Source organism: Acinonyx jubatus, chromosome A1 (assembly GCF_027475565.1).
Source record: "Acinonyx jubatus isolate Ajub_Pintada_27869175 chromosome A1, VMU_Ajub_asm_v1.0, whole genome shotgun sequence".
Lineage (NCBI taxonomy): Eukaryota > Metazoa > Chordata > Mammalia > Carnivora > Felidae > Acinonyx > Acinonyx jubatus.
This window is the reverse complement of record NC_069380.1, coordinates 28,702,680-28,728,337: the sequence shown is the minus strand read 5'-3', so window position 1 is coordinate 28,728,337 and position 25,658 is coordinate 28,702,680. Positions and strand designations below refer to the sequence as shown.

The window sequence follows — 25,658 nt, the reverse complement described above, 5'->3', positions numbered from 1 at the left end:
AGGTCATGATCTCATGGCTCGTGAGTTTGAGCCCCACATCAAGCTCTGTGCTGACAGCGCAGATCCTGCTTGGGATTCTCTCTCATTCTCTCTCTCTTTCTTTATGTCTGCCCCTCCTGCTTTCTCTTGTCTCTCTCTCAAAAATAAATAAAATAAACTTAAAAAGAATATTAATTTTCTTCACTATTAATCACTCTTCTATTTGTAATTGCTTCTCAGTTGCTTTTTTTAATCTATGTGAGTGACTCTTCCGAGGAAGCGATTAAAGGTGTATAACTGTTTTATATAATTATATAAATAATTTTTGTTAATTTTTTTCAGGTTCCTCCCAACAAAATAGACTATGAATATAGTGAACTGATACTATACCAGAATCAAGTGATGAGAGAGGCAGACCTATTTCAGGAATCTTTGGAACACATAGAAACATATGAGAAACAGATATGTGATAAACTTTTGGTGGAAGAAATTAAAGGTAAGTTGACCTGCTTTTTCTTTATCAGTGGCCTCAATTAAAGAAAAGAATAAAAGCTACATACTTTACTCTGCCCTAGTACTTAAATAAGACTTTGTATGTAATAAAAAACATTTTTATTATTAATCTAATGTCTATTAAATTAATTTATAAATTAACATTTTTATTATTAATCTAATGTCTATTAAATTAATCCTCAGAACAATACCATGATATGGTTCTTATATTTCATTTTAGAGAGGAGGGGCTGAGGAATCAGACTGGGCAAAACACCTAGATTTGAGTCTAGGGATTTTGGCTCCAGATTCCATTTTCGTAGGCAGTGTCTTATACTCCCTTCATACTTCTCACCCCCAAATATATATCCATGAAATGATGACACTGGGGTCATTATGAAAGTAAGATTGATTTATTTTCAATATGGGCTAATTATGAAGGCAGGATCCTGATAATAAATAGTTTGTTTAAAATGTTCATCAACAAAGGGTCAAGTACATTTGTTTAAAACAAAGTTTGCTCATCAGTTAACATTCTCTGAGCAGTACATAATAAAATGAACAACCAAAGCAATAATTAGCTTAAAACTAAAGTTTCATATAGTTGTGGGACTTCTAAACTTCATAAAAATAATAGCTAAGATTTATTTACTTTTCCTGTGTCTCAGAGTATGGTAATTGCTTAAACTTCTTTATTTCATTTAATTTTTTAGCACTTCTAACATGGGTAGATTATCCCCATTTTATAGTTGAGGAGACTAAAGTTTAGGGAGGTTAAAGACTTGCCCAAAGTCACCCAGCCTTTTAGGTGGTAGAGTTAATTTGTAAATACATCTTCCTGGGCTTCAGAGCCCTTATTTTATTTTATTTTATTATTATTATTATGATCATGATTATGATTTATTCATTTTTATTTTATTGCATATTTTATTTTTATTTATTATTATTATTTATTTATTTAACTTATTTTATTTATTTATTTTTTAAAGTAAACTCTATACCCAACATGGGGCTTGAACTCAGGACCCCAAGATCAAGAGTCGTATGCTCTACCAACTGAGCCAGCCGGGTGCCCCTACTTTTTTTTTTTATTGTTGTTTGTTTTAAATTTAAAGTCTTCATTTTTATAGAGCAATTTTACGTTCACTGCAAAATTGAGTGGAAGGTACAGAGATTTCACATATACTCTCTGTCCTCACACATGCACAGCCTCCCCTACCATTATCAACATCCCCCAGCAGAATGGTATATTTGGTGCAATTAGTGAACCTACACTGAATGTAACTATCACCCAAAGTCTACAGTTTACATTAAAGTTCACTCTCGGTATTATATACTGTCTAGGTTTTGACATATATCCACCACCGTAGTGTCACGTAGAGTAGTTTCATTGCTACACAAACCCTCTGTGCTCTGCCTATTTGTTTGTCCTTGCCCCCAGCTCCTGACCACCACTGATCCTTTTACTATCTCCATAGGTGCGCCTTTTCCAGAATGTTATATAGTTGGAATCATGTAGTATGTAGCTTTTTTAGATTAGCCTTTTTCACATAGTAATTTAAGATTCCTTCATTTCTTTTCATGAGTCCTTACTTTTAACTGCTATTTTCAACTCTTCTAGTTAATGTATAGCAACTTACTGATTTAATTTTTGTGAATAATACTAATGACAACACTATTTTTCTATTTATTTATTTATTTATTTATTTATTTATTTATTTATTTATATTTTTCCAAGTTTTTATTTAAAAAATTCCAGTTATACATATAGTTAACATACAGTGTAATAATTAGTTTCACGTGTGGAATTTAGTGATTCATCACTTACACACAACACCCAATGCTCATCACAACACGTGCCCTCCTTAGTACCCATCACTCATCTAGCCCATTCCACATGCCTACCTCCCTCCGTCAGTCCTCGGTTTGATATCTATAGTTAAGAGTCTGCTTTATGGTTTGCCTATTTTTCCCCCACTGTATTCATCTGTTTTGTTTCTTAAATTCCACATAAGAGTGAAATCATATGGTATTTGCCTTTCTCTGATTTATTTTGCTTAGCATAATGATCTCTAGCTCCATCCATGTCGTTGCAAATGGCAAGATTTCTTTTTTTATGGCTGAGTAATAATATATACCACATCTTTATCCATTCATCAGTCGATGGGCATTTGGGCTCTTTTCATTATTTGGCTATTGAACAACAGTATTTTTCAAACAGTGGTAAAATGGCGATAAATTATTTAATGTTCTGGTTTCTTTCTTCTATCACTTATAATTGATGGGAGCAAAGAAAATGGCAATTATTTTTATATTCTGATGTATTATTGCTATTTCTTGATTAACTCTTAACTCGGGTTGCTTTCTCTCTCTCTTGTAACAGCAGTCCAGAATGCAGTGATTAAAAAGTAGATAAGATATAGTGAGATCAGTTCTAGTTCAAACAGTGTGCAAGTTGCAGTGTTGCCACATTCATCCATATGTTGCTAGTGAGGGGAATTTGGGGGCCATCATCTTGAATATAAAGCCAGTACTTTATACTGCTTATAGAGACAAGTTAGAGTATTATTTTTTCGGTGAACTTTGCAGGGCCCAGAGAGACCTTTGACATTTACACATTGATGTCTTTTGTAGTCCTTAGCATATTAAGATCCTTTAATAAACAAAAAATGTTAGAAATCTTCACTTACTTTATGAATATGCAGATGTATTTTTTGTTCTGTGTAGTCCTCTAGTAATAATCTTTGCCTGTGATGGTAGCAGAAAACAAAGGTTTTTGGAATTGAAATCTGTGGTGTTGTCTATTTACCTAGGGTAAGCCAGGTAAAAACTGGACTAGCCAGAAATTAATTGTGGAGGAATGTGGCATGTTTATACTTTTAAGTAGCAAACACTTGTGTGCATTCGTTTTGTGCCAAGCATTGTGCTAACTAACCAGTTTAAATTAATATATCACAAAAGCAGACAGAGGTAGTCGATATTTTATAGGTAAGTGGACATTGCAAGCTTGTAACATGCTCAGGGTCACAGAGTTAGAAAATGGTAAAGCTGGAAATTATATCGAGTTAGTCTTCTTCTAGAGCTTGAGTAATACATAAAAATAGTAAAATAATAGCATGTAATAACCACTTTAATATATTGTCCCCTCCCAGATGATGAAAGCTGAAATAATATGTCTGAAGACATTTCAAAGGTTTCTTCCTTTGAAATAGATTGGGGAAGGGGAAATAGCAATAGGAAGTTGAGGTATACTCTTTTTTGAGAATCTCTCTTTTACCTTGGATTACATGCACTTTGTATTCTACCTGAGAAGTTTAGATACTCATTTTCCAAACCTACTTCCAATTTGTGTGGCTTGGTAAAAGGATTTGGACCTTAGGGGTGATCCACGTGTGAATCTGGTTTATGTGGTTTCTAGCTGTGAAGTGGTACTTAGTGTTTTTGTTTCACTGAGTTAAACTTTGGCAGTTTTAGTGATGTAGAAAGGAATCTAAGAGAATTGAATGGAAAATTTTTAATATAGGAATTGATCAGGAAAAGTACATTCAAGTCTAGCAGTAGGAATGTAGGGATATTTCATTTGAATTAGTTACCAATCTGTGTTGGGAGTCTTTAATTGTTGTTAAGGGTATATAAAAACGTGTATAATACAAATATTTTTACCAAGAACTTAATATACTATATGTATATTTGGAGTGTGGGAGGGAGCCAAAATGTTAGCTTATAATATTATAATTATAATTTTATATATAATATATATAATTAATAATTATATTAATATTTATTATGCTACTTATATTATAATTATAATATTAGAATGTTAGTATATAATAGAATGTGTAAATGAAGGTTCACTTCTGAAGTGAATATTAATTATATATAATTAATAATTATATTAATATTTATTATAATATTAGAATGTTAGTATATAATAGAATGTGTAAATGAAGGTTCACTTCTGAAGGCAAGCTGTGAATTAATCTGTGTTTAATGGTATAAACTGCAACATGTCCCAAAGGGAAGCACATACAGTTTTTTCATAAATATCTAGTATGTTAATACTGCTTAGTGAAATCTATGAGATCAGAAAGTCATTTAATGTTTGAGTAAAATGAATGTGAATTTAAACTTAATTTTAGGGGAAATGCTGTTGAAATTGGGAAGATTAAAAGAAGCCAGTGAAGTGTTCAAAAACTTGATTGATCGGAATGCAGAAAATTGGTGTTATTATGAAGGCTTGGAAAAAGCTCTGCAACTTAGTATGTAATTATTTTTCTCCTCTACCTTATCTTCACTAGTGCTTGAAGTGAATGCAAAGTTGTGATAATATTTGAGGACAGATATTTTTAGCATTAGCATTTATTTTTCCATTTAGGAGAATTACAGGTTAAACATGGCAGTGAAGATGAGTTCAGATATTTATTTATACTTTAGTAATAAATGCTCACAGATAATTTTAAGTTCCTTGACCCATTAAAATGTTACCAATTTAGGCTAACTAGAGAGCTGGGGAGGAAAGTGAGCCGTTCCATTTCTGGGAAACGTAGTTATTTAGTATTTTTTAAAGAATTAGAGGTTTGTTACCCTCAGCCTTTAAACATAAGAATTAGGCCAAAGCAGTTTTGCTGAGGATATGTATTGTATAGCATCAGCATGAAAATTATCCTCTTAATTTCAGGCTGGGCTACTTTGCATAGAGCAAAATGTCACATATCTTCTTTTCAAATTAGGTAAACTATCCTTTTTAGAAATCTAGAATTGCAATTTTCCCTAGTATTTTCATAATTAAATGTTGCTCAGAGCAGTTAATATTCCTAGTATATTTACTCATGGATAAATACATGGCTGAAATAATTTTGAAAATATGGCTCAAGGGTGTTGAAACAGCAGAACTTTTAAATTTAAAGATATGGTAAAAATAGGTAGCTACTCATACTCATTTATAGAAGTGTAAGCCATGAGAAAAATTTTTTGTTGTGTTCTCATCAATATAAATTACCAGGTTTTCTGTTAGTGTTTAAAATTTAATATCACAGGTCGTTAATTGTTTCCTTTAAATTGTCTTTAAGAAAATGATGAAAACAAAAATTATTGATTACATCAATAATTTGTGTTTTTAAAAAATCAGGATAAAAGTTTTCTATTTGAAGGTTGGAAATGCAAGATAACTGTGATGTTTTTCTTTAAACTATCAGTTACTGACATGTAGTTAATACAGATATTTAAATGTTTAGTAAGTTGAATATAACCTGTTCCATGTCAAGAACCATGCTTACTATAAAATATTTTGATTACAAACTAATTATATTACTTTATCTTTTTAGGTTCCATAGGACCTTTTCTCCCCCATGGTAAGTTCTGGAGCTCCAACTTGTGACTTCAAATAGGACATTGGAATGGTTTGGTTTTGTCTTAACTACATTTATAAGACTTGTTATATTTGGGATAGTGGGGAATTTTTTTTCTTATATTCTTAGGATTAGGCTTAAATATGAGACCTGCCTTTTAAAAGCAGTAAATAGCCTTCATGTAAATTTTAGTATAAGGGTCCTTGATATTTCATGAAGTCTCCAGATTGTTAACAGAATGTAAAAATTATCTTTCATGTATCCCAGGTTTTGAATCCTACCACATTGGAGCTCCAAAACATACTACTGGGGGAAGGAAAGAGTTTAAACAAAATCAAACATTACCTTTTTAAGTGTTACATTTATAGTCTCGATAGTGAACACTACATTTAGGATGGAGATACCTTGATTGCTAGCACCAAGGGTTCTTCTTACAAAATATTTCCATTTTCTGAGTTGAAATCAATTAAAAACCTTACAGTTTAAAATCAAATTTGTTTGCTTTCTCTTAAAATTCTGTTGTAAATTGTCTTATTGCTTATATGAAACAGTGCATATAATCTCTCTTTGCAAATTATAGTAGATATTATTTTAGAATAATGAACTGGACCCAGATCCTACCTTGCAAATTGTTATTGCAGAGTCACCTGTAGTTTGTGTGTATATGTATATATGTATATGTATATGTGTGTGTGTATATATATATATATACGTATATATATATATATATATATACGTATATATATATGTATATATACGTTTTCTATTCAGTACTATAAAATTAATTTGGTCTTGGGAGGGAAGACCCAACTTTCTGTTAGAAGTATATTTTATATCACTATATTTGGGAGAAATAATTTGCCACTTTAAACAATCTGTATGAATCGGATTCTTTATAATGGAGTTTCATTGAAGATTTTAAGTGTTAAAGCTACCTTAGAAATTTAGTTCACTTTTTAAACTATAAGACATTCACATTCATGATGCTGAAACAGTTGCTTTTTAAAACCTAATCAATGGGTGTTACAGCCTTTTGTGGGGAGGTGTGTAGGCTTCATCGGGCTAGAGAGTTTGTGTAAGATAAGTCTTGAAGGAGGACTTTCTTTTTCATGGGTTGTGCGCTAATGAATGGAAGTGTTGTGTATCTTGAGTCTCTGTGTCTTGCATGGGTATGATTTGAGTTGGTTTTAGAATCTGTTGTGATGAAAGAAGTTTTGGATTTATCTGGAGGTTGGGTTTAAAATGGTGTTTTGCTGATTATGTGTTTCACCACCACAGAGTTTTCATGTCATTCTTATAAAAATTGGGCACAGCTTTAATATTGACAATGCAATCTTTATTTATAACATTTTAAAAAAGTTTATTAGCATTTTTTCGTAGATAAAAAGTTCTGATGCTTTGAATCTCACACATATTTACTGATAATAGGCACTTTAGAAGAGAGGCTCCAAATTTATGAAGAAATTAGTAAGCAGCACCCCAGAGCAATTTCACCTAGAAGATTACCTTTGAATCTTGCCCCAGGTAATATTAGGATATCTTTTGTAACACTAATAATTATTTGTTATTCAACATCATTCACATTTAAAAAACTTGTTTCTTGTACAGAGTTTATATCGTCACCAATCTTGGGGGTGGGAGTGATCAGTTATGAATTTATTATGCATGTGTTAATAAGAATGTTGAGCATATGGCTATATGTTTGTCTCAAGTATTTGAAATTACCTTTTTAGAGATTGTTTTTCTCATGTGACTTTAAAAATTAAACACTAGATTTAGAAGATCAATTAAATTCCCTAGAAACGACAAATCCTATGTGAGGTACTATGATTTAAGTGGTAGAAGTTTTGAAGTTTTAGGTCTTTTTTTTTTTTTAATGGTTTTTATTTATTTTTGACAGAGAGAGAGAGAGAGGGAAAGGATAGTGGGGGAGGGTCAGAGAGAGAGGGAGACACAGAATCTGCAGCAGGCTCCAGGCTCTGAGCTGTCCACACAGAGCCCAACGCGGGGCTCAGACTCACAAACCGAGAAATCATGATCTGAGCCGAAGTCAGATGCTTAACCAACTGAACCACCCAGGTGCCCCTGGGTCTTCTTTTTAGAGCACAAATTCAGAGAAAGAGTGGGGAGCCCTTTGTGTCCACCACAGTGTTTAAGAATGTTACTATTCCCTGTGAAGGCACTCTGTCTTCAGAGTTGTCTGCTTCCCTGAAATTCACCTTTATCATGCGCTTGTTTTTACAGAGCTCCATGTATTTTTTAGCCCTAGAAAAACAGCCCCCCCACCCCGTCCCTCCCTGCTTTTGTACATAATGTAAATTGGCGCACTATGGTTTGTATTCTGTGACTTGCTTTTATCGAACAGCAGTATATGCACGACCGTGATCCAAGTTGTGCAAGTGGTTGAACTCCTTCACTTTGGGGTCTAGAGGAAGTAAAAGTATATTAGTTCTTCAGATAGTTAACATCTGAAGACTTGTGCCTTCTTCTTAAAGTTGTCAGTTGTCTCTGTTTTTAGCTGGGAGTGCTGTAGATTATGAATTATTTGTTGGGACTTCTGGCATGTCTTTTGATATTAAGTCAGACCCTAGAAAGCTAATAGAACTTAAAAAAAATCTATTCTAGGCATGGGGTGAGGAGGGGGTATATTTTCTAATGAATTTTCACTTATAGTGCAGATAATTGGGTTATAATTTTCTTTATCTAAAGATTTATGGAAATTAAAAAGTTTTTAGTTACTGACTTTAAAAATGTATGAAGTACCTGTTAGAAATGTATCAGATAGTCGGTACGAGTTTATTGTAAACAGTTCATTTTCCACTAGTATATCTTAGTTCCACAGATGATAAATGGTATTCTTCTGATGCTCTCATTTTTGTTTTGGCTTTATGAATACCAAAAGCAGATTTCCCTGATGTTTTTCAGGGAACATTATGCTCACGTGGCTAGTATCAGTACTCAGGAGGGTACTGGTGTGCTGAGATGTTCGTCAGTCGAGTGAGTTGGGGAAACTTTGAATTGAACACAGCAGTCAGGTTTCTGTGGGACCTGTTAGAACGTTCATACCTGCATTGTGAATTTCTGAGATAGGATGTCCTATGCAAGGAGGAGCATTCCCATGTGTGTTTCATTGAGGATGTTTGGCTTCACATTTTTATATGTCTTTTTTTAAATAACAGCATTTGAAATAGAATTCACGTGCCATATAATTCACTTTTTAAAGTATGCAACTCCATGTTTTAGTGTATTCATGGAATTGTGCAACTGTTGTCACGGTCTGGTTTCAGAAAGTTTTTGTCCCTCCCAAAAGAAACCTCACTCCCTGCACTCCCTGCGTCAGGCCGCACTCCCCCTGCACTTCCAGCACCAGGTGGCCGCCAATCTACTTCCTGTACCTGTGGAGTTGTCTGTTCTGGACGTTTCATACAAATGGAATCCTACCACATGTGGCCTTTGTGTCTGGCTTCTTTTTTTTAAAATTGGTCTCCATATATAATGTATGTCTTGTGTCATGTTGTGGGTGGGGATATTCTCTTAGTTTGGAGTTTTCAGATGCATCTATGTGCCTCTTTTTTTTTTTTTTTTTTTTAATTTTTTTTTAACGTTTATTCATTTTAGAGACAGAGACAGAGCGTGAATGGGGGAAGGTCAGAGAGAGAGGGAGACACAGAATCGGAAACAGGCTCCAGGCTCTGAGCTGTCAGCACAGAGCCTGATGCGGGGCCCGAACTCACGGACCACGAGATCATGACCTGAGCCGAAGTCGGTCACCCAACCGACTGAGCCACCCAGGCGCCCCTCTATGTGCCTCTTAAGAAAGAAGGAAAACTCATTTAACTTTATGGTTATTATTTTAATGTTTATTTATTTATTTTGAGAGGGAAAGAGAGAGAATCCTAAGCAGGCTCTGCACTGTCAGCACAGAGTCCCCATAGCGGGGCTTGAACTCACGAACCTTGAGATCATGACCTAAGCCAAAATCAAGAGTTGAACACATAACCGACCGAACCACCCCAGGCACCCCTAACTTTAAGATTATTAACAAAATATCTTAGTTCTGTTATTCCTTAATGGAACATGGAACTTCAAATTTACACTGCCTTGAGTTTTTCTCATAGTTAATAAAGTTTGCTAAAAACTCTTAGTACATGACAGGAAATATATTTTTACTGAAAGATAGCTTGGAACCAACTGTTGATTATAAAGTGCAGTTTAGCTTTAAGTGGAATTATCTTGGACTCTCTGGGCACTCTGTCTTTGAAAGGCTAAAGGCATCTTTATACAAGATAGGGCTCAGTTGAAGGGTCTGATGGCACGGACTTCAAGGTCAACATCACTGTGAGGTTCTAACATCCATGGACTTACAAAGCTCCAGTGAGCATATGTAAAATCACACAGATACCTAATTGTACCTCTGTAGATGCTAAATACTTCATGTTGTTTTGCCTGTCTAGAAATATTTTTATGTGTAATAAGAAAAGCATCTTGATATTGTCAAAAACAATAAGATTTTTATTCAAGAAACATGGAACTTGAGAATGCAAGGTGAAAGTTTTAAAAAAGAGTTTTCAGTTTTTAGTTAAAAAGGCTTAAAACTGTCAAGTAGTAAACACAGAACTCCTAGGTAGATTCTCCAACCGTCGAAAATATTAAGCGCTATGAAAATAATGCAGGGATATAACTACTTTTCAAAAGAACTGGTTTACTTCATCATGTTCTATTAGTCTTCACTGGCCAAGGCAGGGGAGAGAGGGAAGGAGATAATCCAGAGTATTAAACACAAAGTTCTGATCAAATTTTACTCCATTCTTTTTCATTGGATTATTTACTATTGAGATATAATTACATATAACATTATAGAAGTTTAAGGTGTATAACTCTTGATTTGATATATTTATACATTGTATTATTACTATAGTGGTACCATAGTATGCTAGCTAACACCTTCATCAGGTCATATAATTATTTCTTTTTTATATTGAGAACATTCTCCATGATTTAGAATAAATTCCCAGTGAATCACACACAGTCTGATCTTGCTGATTGTGTTATTTTAGCACTGGTTTTTGAGACAGCAATTTTTATTGAATCTATACTACACATCTGGAGAAGAATTAGCATAGCATCTGTGTAGACAGATAACCTGTTTGGTAAGTGGTAATGCTAAGCAGGCACTTAATGATTGACAGTCTTTTTTTTTTTTTTTTTTTTTACCCCTAAAGGAAACACTGTGGGGGGGGTACTAAAGATTATTTAAAAATAATTAGGAAGAAGAGAGATTATTTGCTTTTGTGAAGGGGTTTTTCTTATGTTTCTTATGAGCTGAGTCATGGTAAGTAATTTTAGGATATAGTGTGTGACTGAGCATTTGAATAGCTGTCTGTAGGCTTCTTATTTAGATCATGCATTATAGTTCCAGGTAAAATGATTTTTTAAGTGGAAAGTTTTTCCTGTCCTTCCTCTGACCACCTCCTTCTCTAGTGGCTGCATTGTTACCAGTAGGTGGTGTATACTTCCATAAACATATTGTGCATATACAAGCACAAATATGTGTGAGGGTTTGTGTATAGCTTTCTTTCTCCCTCTTTTGTACAAAAATGGTAGCATAGATTGCTGTGCACTTGGGTTTTCTTTCCACTTAACTCTGTGTCTGTGCTTTACATCAGCACATGAAGAACTTCCCCATTCTTTCTCACAGCTGCACAGTCTAACAGTTTAACGGGAGAAGGGGCTTTCAAAATTATGGATAATTGAGAATGGACTACATTGTCTTTTAACTTCAATCTGCCAGGATGATCTGAATTGACTGAGAAAGTTGAGGAAGAAGAGGAGTTCAGAATAGCCTCTGACATGAAGATACAATGCTTGGTTTCTCAGTGGATGTCTGCAAATATGGAAAAGATTCTTAACTATAGAAATGCAGTAGCTGTCAGGTTATCATGGCATGTAATGATAGACAACATTTATTGAATAGTTACTGTATGCCAGAGACTCTTTACTGCTATATACTTATATTCTGGTTTGAGCCATGCAGGAGGGCTCTTGAGGCTGCTAGCATTGTTACCCTCACCTACAGTGGGGAAAGTGAGGATTTTAGTGGACAGGTTGGTTACTTGTCCAAGGTCACACAGAAGTGGAAGAATATACATTTCTCTAAACAGCTGCATCCCACTGGTCCACCACAATATTGTTAACTTAAAAAAAAAAAAGTATTTGTTTTGAAAGAGAGAGCAAGCACAGGAAGGGCAGAGAGAGAGAGAGAGAGAGAGAGAGAGAGAATCCCTAGTAGGCTCTGAGCTGTCAGTGCTGAGCCCAGGGCAGGACTCAAACTTACGAACCTTGAGATCATCATGACCTGAGCTAAAATCAAGAGTCGGATGCTTAACCAACTGGGCCACCCAGGCGCCCCAGTATTGTTAACTTTTGCCTTATATCAGAGGAAGTGCTGGAAAGATTTGATCTCTAAAACTACTTTTGATTTTTAAAGAAGTAATGATGTCTATTTAACCGAGAATATACTTTGTGTATGATCTAATAAAAGATTAGAGATTATCTGGAAATGGTTTTTATAGTACATTAACGAATGTTGAACCTGTTTTTATATTTGGTAAACTTTCCCCTTAATAAAATTTAAATATCTCTTTTAAATTTTTATGACATCTAATTATATTGAGTATGCATGTTTTGTTCAATACAATCACAACAAATAAAAATAACCCCTTTGGGTTGTTGGTATTTTTTTTGTGAAGTGTTGTGATTCATAATGAAACTTTAAGGGATTGTTTAATAGTTTTACTTTAGGTTAAGCCATTTATGACATATGTATCTTTTTCTTTAAAAAAAATTTTTTTTTAATGTTTATTTTTGAGAGAGAGAGAGAGAGAGAGAGAGAGTGAGCGAGCTGGGGAAGGGGTAGAGAGAGGGAGACATAGAAGCTGAAGCAAGCTTCAGGCTCTGAGCTGTCAGCAAAGAGCCCAATGTGGGGCTCGAACTCACAAGCCGCAAGATCATGAACTGAGCCAAAGTCGGACGCTTAACCCGACTGAGCCACCCAGGCGCCCTGTAATCTTTTTCTTTTTAATGAGTGGGCAAATCCGTGTCATTATATAAGAACTCTTCCTGTCAAAAAAGTTAAAGCCTTAACTGAGTTGAAGCCTTTGTGTTGTATTTAAAATGAAAAAGTTTCCATTTTTTCCCCTGCTTCCAGAAAGTGATGCCAAGTTTTTTTTGGAAGGGTTTAATAATGATAGAATTATTTACTTCTAATGTTAAAACGCTCTGGGGCTCAGTCTAATGTCTAACATATGTTTATTTTATGTATTATCTATCCTACCCACTGGAATGTTAAGTTCCAAGAGGGCAGAATTTAATTCATTTATTTATTTTGAGAGAGAGAAAGAGAGCATGAGCGGGGGAGGGGGAGAGAGAGGGAGAGAGAGAATCCCAAGCAGGCTCTGCGCTGACAGCATGACTTGATCTCACGAAGTGTGAGATTGTGACCTGAACAGAGATCAAGAGTTGGACACTTAACCGACTGAGCCACTCAGGCGCCCCAGAATTTGTTTTTAATTGTTTTAGTCACCGCTATGTCCCTAATGCCTAGAACACTGCCTGGCACATATGGGTGCTTGAAAGATGATTGTGGAATGAATGTTGAGGCAAATCACTAATTGGTTTGGAAAACATTTTCAAATACTACTTTAGTGTTTAAAAATATATTTTGGCTGTCAGTTAAATATACTGCTGGTTACAGTAGGATCTCTTTATAGTCTTCAGCGTGCCTTATGAGGTGTCTGCAGATGAGGACAAGTCTGTGCTAGTCAGTGAGGTTAGGAAAGAGACTTGCTATGGGGACTGTATTCAGAATGGATAGTGAGTAACTTTTTCTACTACTTAAAGCTGCACAGTTATTTGGTGTACTTATCTTTTGAAGTGTTCCTTGAAGATATTTTAACCTAGATCTAGGGAAAAGGATAGTTGCCAACTAAGATATTTAGTGTTATCCTTTTGGGTGGTAACAGTCAAGCAATAAATGCTGACAGACTTTTGGGTTTAAAAATAGGATGGGGGATCACTGTTTTTGAGGGAGGTTTATTTTTATTTGTAAAATCACTTTGAGAACTGTTTGCATCAATTGAAATATAACAAAGTACACTTTTGTTTCTAGGTGAAAAATTTAGAGAACTAATGGATAAGTTCCTGAGGATTAACTTCAGTAAAGGCTGCCCACCCTTGTTCACTACTTTGAAATCTTTATATTACAATACAGAAAAGGTAAAATTTGGTCTTTACTCAGTTTTGCTATAATCTTTTTACTAACTTATTATAGAAACATTTCCATGTGAATAATATGCTATGATTTAATAATTTTTTCTATTCTGTTAATAGAGAAACTATTCACCTTAGTTTAATAATAGTTGAGCTGAAATTATATGTGTGTAGTATGCTTTATTTGACTGTAATGGCACTGCTGTTGAGTTTTTGGTAAATAGTGGTTGATTCATGTGAAAACATGGAGCAGTGCCTACCAATAATTTCTGTAGGTTATTTAAGGTAGCATTTGCCAAAATTCATCACTTACTCTTTAGGATAAGGGTGACAGAGAAGAAAGGGGAGGTGAGATGTCAGAAATGGTAAAGAGCTTACATGTGTGAATTCGAATACAGATTTTCCCTGCTGTCTGAAAGTAGAGTGTTCCTGTGAAACCTCTCAAGCTGAAATGGTGTAAAGTGAAGCACAATTAGCATTAGTCTGTATTCAAAATTTTTGAACATTCCCAGACCCCAAAAATAACCTCTCTGGCTTTTCTGATATCTTAGGATGCATCTTGCTAATGGATGCACAAAATAAATCGAGATAAAGCACAGATGCTCACAGACACAGTTCAAATCTATGGTGGCCTGATGCTGAGTGTCCTTCCTGGAGGAAGGAACCTGATGGTGTCCCTCTCCTTGCCGAGAGTGTGCGATGCCTCTGTGAGGGCTCCCTGCAAAACCAATGCTGAGCGCTGTTTTCACTTTTTGCCTTTTTCAGTGAAAGCGAAGGCACCACTGTAGGTCTTTGGTAAAAGTGAAAGTGGTGTAATACAAACTTTCACAAAACCAGAGGGCTACCTGTAATGCTTTTGTAATAACATCTTGCAGAAGCTGCTGAATATAGCGGCCATTAAAGAATTTGTTCCTCTTGGACTATCACTAAGCTTTCATTGGCTTTGTCCATTTTCACACGGGGCACAGACTTTTCGTTTTTTAAAATCCCTCCAATATAGATCCAAAATTATCATCATAAGGATGTAAAGCATTTGTTGGTATTTTATAAAGCACGGGAATTGCATTTTTAAAGAAGGCACTGAGAATGTATTAATTTATATAGGAACCTTTGACATCTCTTTAGTGTTATTTTCTAAGCATGGAATAGGCGTGTTTACCAAGTGCTTTTTTTTCCTTTATAAAAAATTTTTTTAATGTTAATTTATTTTTTGAGAGAGAGAGAGAGACCAAGTGCTTTTGAGAATTGAATCAAACCTCAGAAAACTGAGGTTGTCAGTACTTAGTATAGTAAAAAATGTACAAGTCTGGGACGTGCTTTTCAAATAATTTTGGCCACATAAATTTGTGACGTCTCATAAGGGTGTTCGAAAATTCATTTCTAACTGGTAGTCTTGCTTTTAGCTAAAGATTGCATTTTAACTCTGGAGGAAGTATTAAAAAGCGGTGAAGGCTGATAAAGTTATGGCTTCATAAACTTCCAGATCTTAAAGAATGATGCATGTTAGGTAGCATGAAAATAAAATCATCTTTTGAAGTCAGCCCAGTTCTATAGCACAACTATAGAAAGTTATTTTAAAAACATCTGCAGCATTTTAAAACGTGAATATATAATTTAGGGACACAAAGAGCATTTTTTTGTGTAATTCCTGTCAAGGTTTTTTTCCCCTATGAATTTATTTGTGGTATTTGTAGGCAGCTGTAATAATTTTGACCTGAAAGTTTGTCTAGCAAGTGCACAAGCATTTTATATGTTGCTGTATGGTTTTCATTATCTTCCTTTTTGATGACTACATATCAGAGCCATTCCTCTATTGTTGAACTTTGGGTTTCCAAACTTTCACTGTTAAAATCAAACAAACACTATAAATATCTTTGTACCCATAGCTTTACTCAGGATTATTTCCTTCTCACAAATTCTCAAATTAATTGGTAAAAAGTATGTGCATTCTGTGGTTCTCAGTTAATAGTGGTACTTTGGTTTCTATGAGGTTGTAAACACCAATTTGTATTGTCACTAGCGGTGTATGTGTGTGCAAGGTTCCCTGTACCCTCACCAGCATTAGGTATTCTAATATTTTCCCTTTTTGTATTTTCCCTTTTTGTATTTTCTTTTCCATGGATAGATGTATTTTTTTAACATAGAAACAGTTTGGAAGGTCCTCTTCTTCTAGAGCAGTGTTTCTCAAGGTGCAATGAGGGAGGGAATTTTGTCCCCCCAAGGGACATTTTGCAATGTCTGGGAGTATTTTTGTCACTGTTGGGAAGTATGCTATGGAGATCTAATGGGTAGCAGCCAGGGATCAATAGGACAGCTCCCCACAATGAAGTATTCTGTTATTGGCCTGTTGGGCTAGATAATTTGTTATAAGGGGCTGTCCTTTGCATTATAGGATATTTAGCAGTGTCCGGGGCCTCTGCCAACTAGATACCGGTTGCTTCCCCCCCAGTATTTTTGTTATTGTTAACAGCTTTATTGAGATATAAATCACATATCATAAAATTTACCTACTTGAAGTGTACAATTCAGTGATTTTTAATATATTCAGAGTTTTGCAACCATTACCATTGTAATTTTAGAAAATTTTCATTACCCCAAAAAGAAATCCTTTCCCCACCCCCGCAACATTAGGCAACCACTAGTCTACTTTCTTTCCATTTGCACACAAATGGAATCATACAGTTTGTGACCTTTTGTTCTGTAGTGTGTTTTACTTAGCATAATGTTTTCATCCATGCGGTAGCGTGGATGACTACTTCATTCCCTGTATCACCAAATAACATCCCATTGTATGGCTGTGCCACATTTTAGCAGTTGAGGGACACTTTGGTTGTTTCTGCCTTTTAGTTATTATGACTAATGCTGCTGTGAACACTTGTGTGCCACTTTTCCATATACATTTTAATTTCTCTTGGGCGTGTATACCCAGGAATGGAATTGCTGCTTCAAATGGCAAGTCTGTGTTTAAACTTTAAAAAGACTGCCAGATTGTTTTCCAAAGTGACTGTACCTTTTTATATTCTCACAAGCAGTGTATGAGGATTCTGATTCCTATATATCCTCACCAATAATCCACTTGCTATTATTTGGCATTTGATTATAGCCAGCCTAGTGGGTGTGAAGTACTGTCTCATGGTTTCAGTTTGCAATTCCCCGATGACTGATGATGTTGTGTGTCTCTTCATGTGCTTATTTGCCATTTGTAAATCTTCTTTGGAGAAAGTCCATTCAGACTCTTTGAGTTGTCTTTTCATTCTTGAGTTGGAAGAGTTCTTTGTATATTCTAGATACATGTCCCTTATCAGATATGTGATTTGGAAATACTTTCTACCATTCTGTGGGTTATCTTTTCACTTTCTTTAAAGTGTCCTTTGATGACAAAAGTTTTTAAAGTCCATTTTATGGTTTTTTCCTTTTACTGCTTGAGCTTTTGTGTCATATCTAAGAAACCATTTCAAATCTAGCGTAATGAAGATTTATACATATTTAATAAGAGTTTTATATTTTTAGTTCTTATACTGAGGTCTTTGATACATTTTGAGTTCATTTTTATATATGATGTGAGGCAGGAATCCAGCTTTTGCATGTGACTATCCAGTTTCCCAGAACCATTTGTTGAAGAGACTGTTCTTTACCCAGTGAAAGGTCTTGCCAGTTTTGTTGAAAATAAATGGACCATAAAGAAGGTTCATCTTTGGACTCACTGATCTATATATTTGTCCTTATGCTGTCTTGATTACTGTAGCTTTGGGGTAAGTTGAAATTAGGAAGTGTGAATCTTTTAGCTTGTTCTTTTTTCAAGATTCTTTTGACCATTCAGGATTCCTTTTTTTTCAATTTGAATTTTAGAATTAGCCTTTCAGTTTCTGCAAGAAGCCAGCTGGAATTTTACAGGCATTGCTTTGTATCTGTAGATCACTTTATTTTAACAATACTAAGTTTTTCAGTCTATGAACTTTGGATGTCTTTGCATCTAGACATATCTTCTTTAATTTCTTTCAACAATATTTTGTAGGTTTTAGCATACATCTTGTACATCTTTTGTGAAATTGACTCCTAAGTACTTTATTCCTTTTAAATACTATTCTAGTGGAATTATTTTCTTAATTTTATTTTCATTTTGTTATTGCTAGTGTATAAAATACAGTTGGTTTTTGTATATTGATTCTGTGGCCTTGCTGAACTTATTTATTTATTATTTATTGTTGATAGTTGGTGTAATGGATTTCTTAGGATTTTCCAGATTTTTCTAAATTTGCAGATTTTCTAACATTGGTATTGTTATTAATTTGCAAATTATTTGCACATTTTCTGATTTGCAGATCATGTCATCTGCAAATTTATTTCTTCATTTCCTTTTTGTATCCTTTTAATTTCATTTTCTTCACTAATTGCCCTGACTAGAATCTCCAGTACAATGTTGAAGAAAAGTGATTAGAGTGGATATCTTTGTCTTGTTCCTGATGTTAGGAGAAAACATCTAGTCTTTGTCCATTAAGTATTGGGTTAACCATGAATTTTTTATATATGCCCTTTGTGATGTTGAAGAAGTTCCCTTCCATTCCTAGGACACTGAGCATTTTTAAGGTGAACATGTGTTGGATTTTGTCAAATGTTTCTTCTGTGTCTATTGAGATAATTATGTGGGGTTTTTTTTAAATACTCTTGCTATGATGTATTACATGAATTAATTTTCAGATGTTAAAGCAACCTTGCATTGCTGGGATAAAACCCACTTGGTCATGGTGTAGAATTCTTTTTATATATTGCTGGGTTCAGTTTGCTAACATTTTATTGAGGATTTTTGTTTGTCTCTTCCTACTGGTCTGTAGTTTTCTTGTGAGGTTTTTGTCTGGTTTTGGTGTCAGGGTAGTAAAGGCCTTATAAGGAGTTGAGAAGTGTTTCCTCCTCTTCTTCTCCTCCTCTTTTTTTTTTTTTTAAAGTTTGTAAAACATTGGTATTGTTATTAAATATTTGGTGGAATTTACCAGTGAAGCCATCTGGACCTGGATTTTTCTTTGTGGGCAGTTTTTGATTACCTGTTAGAACTCTTTACTTGTTATTGGTTTATTTATATTTTCTATTTCTTCTTGACATGGTTTCTGAAATTTGTGTCTCTAGAAATTTGTCCATTTCTTCTAAGTTATCCCGTATTGGCATACAGTTGTTCATTGTATTCCTTTATAATCATTTTATTTCTGTAAAGTAACTAGTAATGTCTCCTCTTTCATTTTTAATTTTAATAATTCAATTTTTTTTTCTTTTCTTGGTCAATCCACCACAGGTTTGCCAATTTTGTTGATCTTTTCAGAGAGCCAAGTTTGGGGTTTGTTGACTACTACCCACCCCCATTTCATTAATTTTCACTCTGATCTTTTTTATTTATTTACTTCCGTTTAAGTTTATTTTGCTTGCCTTTTTCCAGTGTCTTTTTTCTAACATGTTCTTAGTGTTCTATACTTTCGTCTTTTTTTTTTTAATTTTTTTTATTAATTTATTCTTGAGAGAGACAGAGAGAGCACGAGTGGGGGAGGGGCAGAGAGAGAGGGAGACACAGAAGCCGAACAGCCAGTATTTTTGAGACACTCTGATCAACAGTTAATGATAATTGTAATTATGTGCATGAATTCGTTTTTTGTTTGTTTAAAAAAAGTTTTAAGTTTGGGGAGAGGAAAATAAAAGCAAGTGTTTTTCCTACCTAGGAAGGCGTCACAGTATAGTATAATGTCTGCTGACATTCACTTATTAATCTCCCTCGTGATTTTTGCCAAATTTAGGTAATACCAATAGTGTTATTTACTTCATATTTTCACTAAATTTGGTTACTTTTTTGTTTTTGTAAAAATCATGGGCTTGTGCTAATATATTTTTTATAAAACACTTAAAAATAAAACTTAAACGTGTGTTTTCATTAAATGATAACATTTGTAGTTATCTTTTTTTTTTAGGTTTATTTATTTATTTTTGAGAGAGAGAGAGACAGAGAGCAAGTGGGGGGAGGGGCAGAGAGAGAGGGAGAGAGAATCCCAAGCAGGCTCTGCACTGTCAGCACGGAGCCCAATGTGGGGCTCAAACTCACAAACCATGAGATCATGACCTGAGCCAAAACCAAGAGTTGGACGCTTAACCGACTGAGCCACCCAGGCACCCCAAATGATAACATTTGTAAAGTGCTTGTTGATTCAGAGATGTTCCAGAACTATCATTCTGTTACCACTCCATCCCTTATGCCTCATCTCTGCAGGAAATTACTTAATTTTGTTTCGATGTCATAGTTCTTGGACAACTTATCTCTGTGACTAACTCCTTCAAAACCAAAATTGTCACTACAATTACACATTTATTGGAAATTAATCTAGCAGTTTTGGTCCTTGTTGATAAACTACTGTGCTTAGTTTTTTAATTTGGGTAAAAACCAAAAAGTTTCAGTAGCTTTTGTTTTGCAATAACATTTTAACCATGTGATTTATATCTATATGCGAAAAATCTGTATTGCGTAAAATCGTGTATTGGATATGGTGTTTTAGAACTTTGTCCTTAAGTGAGGTTAATAAAATTCTTTTAACTTGCACATAAGAAAAGTGAGTGAAGGGCCATACTTTAGGAAATTATAGTAGTCACAGTATTTGCTCAGGTTAGATTTTATTAGCAAAATAAAGCTGCTTCAATCCTGATCAGATATTTAAATCAAGAGAAGGTGGTTAAACTTGGAAATTTTTTCGGTTTATAAAAATTTTGGCTTTATAATTTAAGATGTCCATTTTAAGGATTTTATTTTTTATTTTATTTTATTTTTTTTAATTTTTTTTAATGTTTATTGATTTTTGAGACAGAGAGAGACAGAGCATGAACAGGGGTGGGTCAGAGAGAGAGAGGGAGACACAGAATATGAAACAGGCTCCAGGTTCTGAGCTGCCAGCACACAGCCCGATGCGGGGCTCGAACCCATAGACTGTGAGATCATGACCTGAGCCGAAGTCGGATGCTTAACCGACTGAGCCACCCAGGCGCCCCTTAAGGATTTTAAATTTTTATTGTGATCTTAGATATCTAACTCAAGTGGATTAGATTTCTTGATTTCAGACGTGTATTTATTTTAAGAGACAGAGCCCGTGAGCAGGGAGGTGGGATAGAGCGGAGAGAGAGAATCCCAAACATGGAGCTCCAGCCCAGAGCCTGATGTGGGGCTTGATCTCACAAACTGTGAGATCTGACCTGAGTTGAGATCAGGAGTTGGATGCTTACCCAACTGAGCCACCCAAGTGCCCCAGTATTTCTTTTCTTTTTTTTTTTTTAATTTTCTTTTTTTAGTGTTTATTTTTGAGAGAGAGCGAGAGACCGAGCACCAGTGGGGCAGGGGCAGAGAGAGAGGGAGACACAGAATCCAAAGCAGGCACAAGGCCCTGAGCTGTCAGCACAGAGCCCGACATGGTGCTCGAACTCACCAACCGTGAGATCATGACCTGAGCTGAAGTCAGACACTCAACCAGCTGAGCCACCCAGGTGCCCCTGGATTTCTTGATTTTAATGTTTATTTATTTTTGAGAGAGAGCACGAATGCGGTAGGCACAGAGAGAGAGGGAGACACAGAATCCAAAACAGGCACCAAGCTCTGAGCTATCAGCACAGAGCCCGATGTGGGGCTCGAACCCACAAACTGTAAGATCATGACCTGAACCGGAGTCAGACGCTTAACCATCTGAGCCACCCAGATGCCCCGTCTTGATTTTAAATGACAGTGGTAAAATACTATTTTCAAGAAAAAGAGCCATTACATATTGAGTTTTATGTGAAAGGAGTTGAGTATATTTTCTCATCGAGATATAAATGGTAAGTAAACTTGAAATAAAATGGATCCTTCTATCTGAATAAAATTCCTTAGATTACCTTTCATAGACAAATTTGGAAAATTGAATTGTTCACTTAATTACTAACTTGATGATTATAATACGCATTTTTTGGATTGAAGAAACATGACTAATGAACTAGGATTGCTGGTGTTAGCCATACTTTTTTTAAATTTAATTTATTTAGGAGATTTAATGTGGACTTTCTATTATCTTGATTTTTTTTCTTTAATCACATTTATTGTGAAGTCCTGAAGCTGGAGATCTGTTTCATTCAGTAGTTCTTATACTCCTTTATTAAGAATTATATGTAACTTTAGTATGTTTTTTGTTATACTTTTTAAATTATTAAAACAAATGTTTCACTCTAAAAATTCAAAAATACACCTTTACCTAAAACCTGCTCTAGCTGCAGTTTTTGCAAATACCAGTAGATGGCATTGTAAGTTCATGAAAAAATACTTGCCTCCATAAATTCAACAACTTGAATACTGAATTCTAAGCCTGGAAAGTTGTAAAGTTATAGACATTCTAAGTGAGATTGATGGGGCAGTTTTGGTCATGGTGGGTTAAAAACGTCTATTACCTTTCATTTTGTCTTATAATGATAGGTGGTTATTTTGTTTGTCTTTGCTTTTGTTTTAGTAACTTTTTTTTAATCAGTTCATAAGAATTAACAAGGCAGCTTGCTAAAAGTAGATTGTTCCGCTCAGAGTTTCTGATTCGGTAAATCTGGGGTTTGGTACCAAAATTTGCATCTCTTAACAAATTACCAGGTGATGCTGATGCTAACATTAATCATGCAAATGATCTCAGGACCACACTTTAAGAACCACATGTTTGTTCATTGTAGTAAAACAAAATTTACCATCTTAATCATTTTTAAGTGTACAGTTCTTTGATATTGAATACATTCACGTTGTTGTGCAACCATCATCACCATGCATCCCCAGAACTCTTTTCATCTTCTAGAACTCTGTACTCTAATTTAAATAATAACTTCCCATGTCCTCTTTCTCTCAGCACCTGGCAACCACCATTATATTTTCTGTTGCTATGATTTTTATAAGTCTAAGTACCTCATATAAGTGGAATCCTAGCATTTGTCTTTTTGTGACTGGCATATTTCACTTAGCATAGCGTGCCCTGGTCCAGATTCATCTATGTTGTAGCATATTGTAGAATTGCCTTCCTTTTTAAGGCTGAATAATATTTCATTGTATGTATGTACCACATTTTGTTTATCCCTTCATCCGTCCATGGACATTTAGGCTGCTTTCACGTTTTGGCTGTTGTGAATAATGCTGCTATGAACATGGGTGTACAAATATCTCTTCAAGACCCTGCTTTAACTTCTTTTGGGTATATATCCAGAAGTGGAATTGCTGGATCACTTGGTGATTCTGTTTATAATTTTTTTGAGGAACTAACCGTACTGCTTTCCATTTTATTTATTTATTTATTTATTTATTTATTTATTTATTTATTTATTTATAATATGTATTTTTGAGAGAGAGAGACGAGAGACAGAGCTTGAGCAGGGAGGGGCAGAGAGAGGGAGTAAAGCCAGTAAGGCCACTGAGTCTAGAGCTTTTCTTTGTTGGTAGATTTTTAATTGCTGACTCAGTTTCTTTCTTAGTTGTATGCCTATTCATATTTTAAAGACTACTCTTTTTATTTTTATTTTTTTAAGTTTACTTATTTACTTTGAGAGAGAGAGAGAGAGAGAGTGACAGAGTGCACACATGAGTGGAGGAGGAGCAGAGAGAGGGCAAGAGAGAGACTCCCAATTAGGCTCTGTGCTGTCAGCACACAGCCTCACATGGGGCTTGATCTCACAAACCGTGAGATCATGACCTGAGCTGAGATCAGGAGTCGGATGCTTAAACAACTGAACGACCCAGACACTCCAAGTACTACTCTTTTTAAATAATCTTCATTTAAAAGCCTTATTAATACAAAACAGCATGATTATTGTGTTTCAAAAGAATGTACCTGTATTCTGTTACCCTAAACCATTTGGTCACATTTTTGCTGAGTATGTATCTATACATACATGTTTTAGTGAAGTCATAATGTGTGCAAATTCTTTTCATGTTCTCATTTTTTTTGTTACTTACATATTTTTCCCCACTATGAATGTATAATTTCACCTATTTCCCTGTTGCCTTCTATCTTAGAGAATTATGCCATATGATGCTATCTCATGTAGAAGTGTTTTAATTTGGTCATTTTTTTTTTTTTTTTTTTTTTACTGATGCCAGTGGGATGGTCCATGACTTCATGGATACTATACCCTGTGACTCTGTGGGGTGGGGTTCTAATTTGGATTCAGAATTAATATGATTAAAGCATACTATTTTATGTTACATTGAATGTGTGAAGAGATTTCTTTTGTAGCCATACATATCAAAATCTGTTTAGGAATTTTTGATACATGGTCTGCTCTCCAGTGGCACTAGAAATATAGTGAATTTTGGTTAGTTTATAAAGAGGTCTAGGGAAAGAAAAGGAATATAATTGTCTTTCTGAAAATAAAAATGTCTAAAGTTTCAATTTTTATGAAATAGTAAGATTTCAGATCTTATTTTAATAGTAGGTAGATCAATGAATTTGGGTAGGAAAACCGCTAATCGTTTTAAGTAGAGATTCTCACTTTTTGCCTACCAAGGCTGCTAACAGTCATGTGAAATTTCACTAAGACTTTTTCATTTTTTTTGTAGATATGCTAAGGATTCATAAATGGATGCAGTCACTTGCTAATTTTATATTTTCACATTTTTAGATTGTCCTAATGTTTACAAACTTGAAAAAAGAGATCACGGTTTATTTACTAATATAACAGACTTACTAACAACATTTGATGTTAGAGATCATAATACATACAGGGCCCTGAAAGTAGGTAGTTAGGACTTCCCAGAGAGACTGATTGGCTGGCTTGTCCCTCTGAAACACACCCTACCCCCACTCCCAGATCAGACAGAACAGAACTTCTTTCAATTTCAAGAACTTATTAATAACATTCTTTGGGGGGCGCCTGTATGGCTTAGGCAGTTAAGCATCTGACTTCAGCTCAGGTCATGACCTCACAGCTCGTGAGTTCAAGTCCCACATCAGGCTCTGTGCTGACAGCTCAGAGCCTGGAGCCTGCTTCCAATTCTGTGTGTGTCTCTCTCTGTCCCTCCTCACTCCTGCTCTGTCTCACTGTCTCTGTCTCTCTCTCAAAAATAAATATTAGAATAAAAAAAAATAACATTCTTTGGGCACTCAATTTGGAAATGTGTATTTGTAGATATGTGCCTTAATGCCACATCAGAGTGTACTAAGCTTGTCCCTCCTAAACCTTCTCTTACTTTTTTTCTCTCTTGTATATTTTTCCCTTCCTGCTGTCCCTCGTGTGTGTGTGTGTGTGTGTGTGTGTGTGTGTGTGTGTTTAAAGCTTACCCCCTCTCTAATTTTGATGCAATTACTATGTTTTCCATGCTCTGGCTGATTTAATGTGCACCATTTGGTGTTTTGAGCACTAAAACTGATTGGGGAAAGTTTCTTGCCCTGTTATTATTAGTCTATAGTCTTATTGCACCCCCTGTGAATCTGAGAGAATTGCCATTTAGTTATAAATGTGCCACGTCCCATCCACTGATTGATACAGCAAGTAGTCAGAAGCTAAATTCTGGAGCCTTATTACTTGGGTTAAATTTTGGCTCCACTGTTGTATACTTTC

General features: G+C 35.0%; 1 protein-coding gene across 12 annotated transcripts in view; it reads left to right on the top strand.

Moving 5' to 3' along the window:
* The window catches only part of NAA16 (N-alpha-acetyltransferase 16, NatA auxiliary subunit), a 64,996-nt gene that overhangs the window by 13,722 nt on the left and 25,616 nt on the right, over positions 1 to 25,658 (top strand). For 6 of the 12 annotated variants that reach the window (XM_027064927.2, XM_015075226.3, XM_027064936.2 and 3 more), the window contains 5 exons: positions 322 to 475; positions 4,611 to 4,730; positions 5,796 to 5,822; positions 7,248 to 7,343; positions 13,987 to 14,093. In XM_027064927.2, the coding sequence (XP_026920728.1) occupies positions 322 to 475; positions 4,611 to 4,730; positions 5,796 to 5,822; positions 7,248 to 7,343; positions 13,987 to 14,093 (504 nt within the window). Of the gene's footprint in view, positions 1 to 321; positions 476 to 4,610; positions 4,731 to 5,795; positions 5,823 to 7,247; positions 7,344 to 11,041; positions 11,152 to 13,986; positions 14,094 to 25,658 lie in introns of those variants that run through there. The other 6 variants (XM_027064928.2, XM_015075227.3, XR_003422163.2 and 3 more) reach the window with 5 other exon arrangements.